This window comes from Bolinopsis microptera, chromosome 5, assembly GCF_026151205.1.
Source record: "Bolinopsis microptera isolate Bmic1 chromosome 5, MBARI_Bmic_1.0, whole genome shotgun sequence".
Lineage (NCBI taxonomy): Eukaryota > Metazoa > Ctenophora > Tentaculata > Lobata > Bolinopsidae > Bolinopsis > Bolinopsis microptera.
In genome coordinates, this window is record NC_087076.1 from 14,289,512 (window position 1) to 14,293,381 (window position 3,870).

The 3,870-nt window shown below is 40.2% G+C and overlaps 2 protein-coding genes across 3 annotated transcripts in view; both read left to right on the top strand.

Annotated features, from left to right (window-relative positions):
- The window catches only part of LOC134815141 (RWD domain-containing protein 1-like), a 38,469-nt gene that overhangs the window by 15,018 nt on the left and 19,581 nt on the right, over positions 1 to 3,870 (top strand). The window contains exon 2 of one of the 2 annotated variants that reach the window (XM_063823643.1): positions 1,849 to 2,590. The exons of the other annotated variant lie outside the window; for it this stretch is intronic. Within the exon in view, the coding sequence (XP_063679713.1) occupies positions 1,898 to 2,569 (672 nt within the window). The 5' untranslated portion in view covers positions 1,849 to 1,897 and the 3' untranslated portion in view covers positions 2,570 to 2,590. Of the gene's footprint in view, positions 1 to 1,848; positions 2,591 to 3,870 lie in introns of those variants that run through there. 2 annotated transcript variants of the gene reach the window in all.
- On the top strand, positions 90 to 1,717 carry LOC134815135 (uncharacterized). Its single transcript, XM_063823637.1, has one exon. The coding sequence runs from the start codon at positions 164 to 166 to the stop codon at positions 1,490 to 1,492; it is 1,329 nt and encodes a 442-aa protein (XP_063679707.1). The 5' UTR covers positions 90 to 163; the 3' UTR covers positions 1,493 to 1,717.

Here is a 3,870-nt window from a genome sequence, read left to right on the forward strand (position 1 = left end):
ATGGTGAACTAAATTAACGATCAAGGCGAGAAAATAATCAATACTTTTTTAGTGAAATTTTGGTGCGGCCAAGATTCAACCATCATTAAATGAGAGAAAAGTAATTTCTATTTTAATTTATGGCAACAACCGTAATACTATTACGATAGTGTGTAATGTTTAAATGCAATTATCTTCAGAGATGATGGCTGCAGAAGGCCCAGCTAAGACTGAACTAAAGAGGACACCCGACGAAACAGAAGAAGATTCTAAACGGTGTAAAACAGAACTTCCTGAAAACGACACAAAACCATCAGATATCGTAAAGCCTTTAAAGAATGACGAAAACAATGGTCAGTCAAAAGATAGTAATGGTTCAACAGAAGCTAAGGATGAAACTAAAATCGCATATCCAACTAAAAAGAAGTACGCTATAATGATGGGGTTCTGTGGGGACGGTTATAGAGGGATGGCGCTGAATGTTGGGGTCAACACCATCGAAGAAGAGCTTATCACCGCTCTGCTCAAGTGCCAGTTCATAAAACCAGAAAACGCCCGAGAAATGGGTAAGATGTATTTCCAACGAGCCTCCCGCACCGACAAGGGGGTTTCAGCTGCACGACAGGTGGTTTCCTCAAACTTGAACCTGGGGCCAGATCTGAAAGCTGCTGTGTCTCAGCTGAACGAGGCGTTACCAGATAACATCACTGTTTATGATATCATCAAAGCAACCAAACATTTTGATAGCCACAAGTTTGCTTCCAGCAGAGTTTACGAGTACAACTGTCCCTCGTTTGCCATGGCTCCCACGCTAGGTGACACCTGGAGTGGATATAGGATAACTCCTCAGGTGCTGGCAAAAGTGCGGGAATTTTTACAGAATTTTGTGGGAACTAAGAATTATTACAACTACACTTCAAACAAATCCGCATCCGATCCGAGTTGTTTTAGGTACATTAGGTCAATAAGCGTATCAGATCCAGTTATTGTTGAGGACATTGAGTACATCAGGATATTCCTACATGGCGACAGCTTCATCTACCATCAAATCAGGAAGATAACCGGAATGACTATTGCTGTAATGCGCAATGTCACGCCATCAGACCATCTTGAGAAATCCTTTACAAAAGACCGTGTTGACATCCCCCTGGCACCAGGTTTAGGCTTAGTGTTGGACGAAGTGAAGATGGAGCGCTATAACAAGAAGTTTGGTAAAGATGGTTGCCACACACCGCTTGTTTGGGACCCCTACGAGGAGCAAGTTCAGGATTTCAAGATGAAGCACATTCTGAGCGTGATACACAGAAAAGAGAAGGCTGAGTCGATCATGTTTAACTGGTTACAGACCCTGAAAAAACACAAGTTCTACACCGGGGATGTTTTACCTGAAATATTGACTGGTCAGTCTGGGGAATCTAAGGGGGCAGACATTTCGGATTCCGGTGAAAAGAAGGATTCCACGACGACTGAGAGTGCTGTCAGTTTAGAAAGTTCAACAAATGCTGCTAAATGAGGATTTTTAAAATGTTTTAAATTATTATTACGCCTGCTTTTACCATCAACGTATTCTATTTCATGACTTTGTGAATTTGTTTTCTAGTCTGGGACTATGTTTTCAGTTTGGGCAAATTTAAATATTTTAGAAATTTAAAAGGCGTGTGATGAAGTTTTAATATATAATACGGTACATTATATTATACAGTATCTTTGAATGATTGAATAATTTTACAACTAACATCGCGTGACTTTATCGAATCATTTATTATCGACCGATTTATGTCAAAAGTCCTACTGAAAATGTGCTCAATCATTCAGTGAAATTACCAATGATCCGAATTTGAATCTCTATTAATAAGTACCCTATCCCAGAATGATAACATAAGAAATGGTTCCCTAACCTGCACTGTAACTATACAAGATGACAGACTACAAAGAAGAACAGGAAGGAGAGTTAGAAGCTCTAGAATCTATTTTCGTTACTGAGCTAGAGATACTATCGGATGATCCTATCATCTACAACATTGCTATCCCATGCGAAATGAGGAATGTGGAAGGGGATGGACCCGACAGAGAGTTTACAGTAGGTCTAAAGTTCATTCTCCCTGACGAGTATCCTGATGTCCCACCTGAGATTGAGTTTTCAGAGTGTGAAGAACTCGACGCTGATCTTCAGAAATCCATTCTCATAGAACTTCAAAAATGTGCTGAGAATGAAGTTGGATGTGTCATGATCTTTACGTTAGTGTCAGAGCTACAAGATAAAGTAAACGAGTACGCAGATAATATTTACAACAAGAAGTTACAAGAAAAGGAAGAGAAAGATAAGGTTCCCGTGTTTCATGGCACTTTAGTTACTCTTGAAACGTTTACTGAGTGGAACATCAAGTTCATCAAGGAAATGAACGATTCGAAGAAGGTTAAAGTGGTATCTGATAAACTGACAGGAAGACAAATATTCATGGCCAAGGAGGGTAACATTGAAATCGGCGATAATTTATTAGGGGATGCTGAAGAAGATGTAGAAGTCGATGAGTCGTTGTTCGATGAAGAATTGGAAGACGAAATGCTCGAAGTCTCTGATTCCGATTAGTTTTTGTTATGTTTTATCAAATTTGTTCGTTTTAGTTAGTTAGAAACATAAATACATTGTAGGGAAAATTGATCGTGCGTGGTGTAACCACGACGAAATTCTTATTTCATATTAGTCCTCTTGTGTGGCAGAATAACATATAATATATTAAAACTCGATTCGAATAATAGCCACTAATGTAGCACAGAAGGGCAAAAATTATTTCAAAAGCTAAAAATTAGGGCGCGAAGACCATTCTCTTTTCTTGTTAACGCAGTCGCGCAAAACTAAAATTTGTATCCGCACGCACGTACGAACTTATATGTACTACAGACGTGAGTTACTGCATAGTATTAGTACAAAGGCCGTTCGACGCGACCTTTTATTTGATGATCCGCCGCTTTTCAGGACAGTACTCAGTGCCCAGTGGCATTCTTAATTTTGTAATAAACTTCCGGGAACTGCAGTATAATTAAAAATATTGTGATCACAGCTTTTCAGCGGTATAGACTGCGGCTTAAACAAACACCTTCACACCATTTGCAAATCAAACACCAGTGCTTGTCCTATGTGCGGCGACGGAGAGGAAACTGTCTCACACTTCCTTGTATTATTGGACAGTGTCCGGCTGGCGGCTATTGCCCAAATTAGAAGTCAATATGTCCAGGACTACTACCTCTCTGTCAATGACATATTCGACAACCAACACATCACCATGATTGCCAATTTCGCAAACCGCACCAAACGCTTAATTGTGCCGGAAGAGCTGAGCTGGATCAGACCGGGGTGACTTAAAGTATTATATCATATGCTGTCTCGTCTCGTTTTACTTTTCCAAACCCAGCTGGCATTTAAGTGTATCATTTTGACTCATATCACTCCTTACACCATCCTCCACCATTCACTCTGATTTCACCGGCAACCTTCCCCAGGGTTGCCACACCCCAGAGGTAGGCAGAGCATCTCAATTGTCAATGCTATCCTCTCGTAGGCTATCTTGGCCCAGCCTCTCTTGAAAATTAAAAAAAAAGAAAAAAACGGTATAGAGTGATAGATGACCCATGAATGGCAGCTCGGAGCTAAAAAACCACTGCAGTCTCGACCTAGCTGTAGCAATTAGCATCATTAATATTCTGCTGCCGCTGCGATGCAAATTCCGTGGGAGATGTAACCGATAGACCGTTGTCATGACAAAGATAAGTTCTTCTTCTCCAAGCTTACACGAGTCTTCAAATTGTTTTTCCCTTAATTTTAATAGTTGAGTCAATGCTAGCAAATTATATAATGCTGTTGGTAGAAGGGATGAAAATAAAACCAATCAA

Coding starts and splice junctions, on each gene's coding strand:
- LOC134815135 (XM_063823637.1), top strand. CDS start 164: ATGCAATTATCTTCAGAGATGATGGCTGCAGAAGGCCCAGCTAAGACT.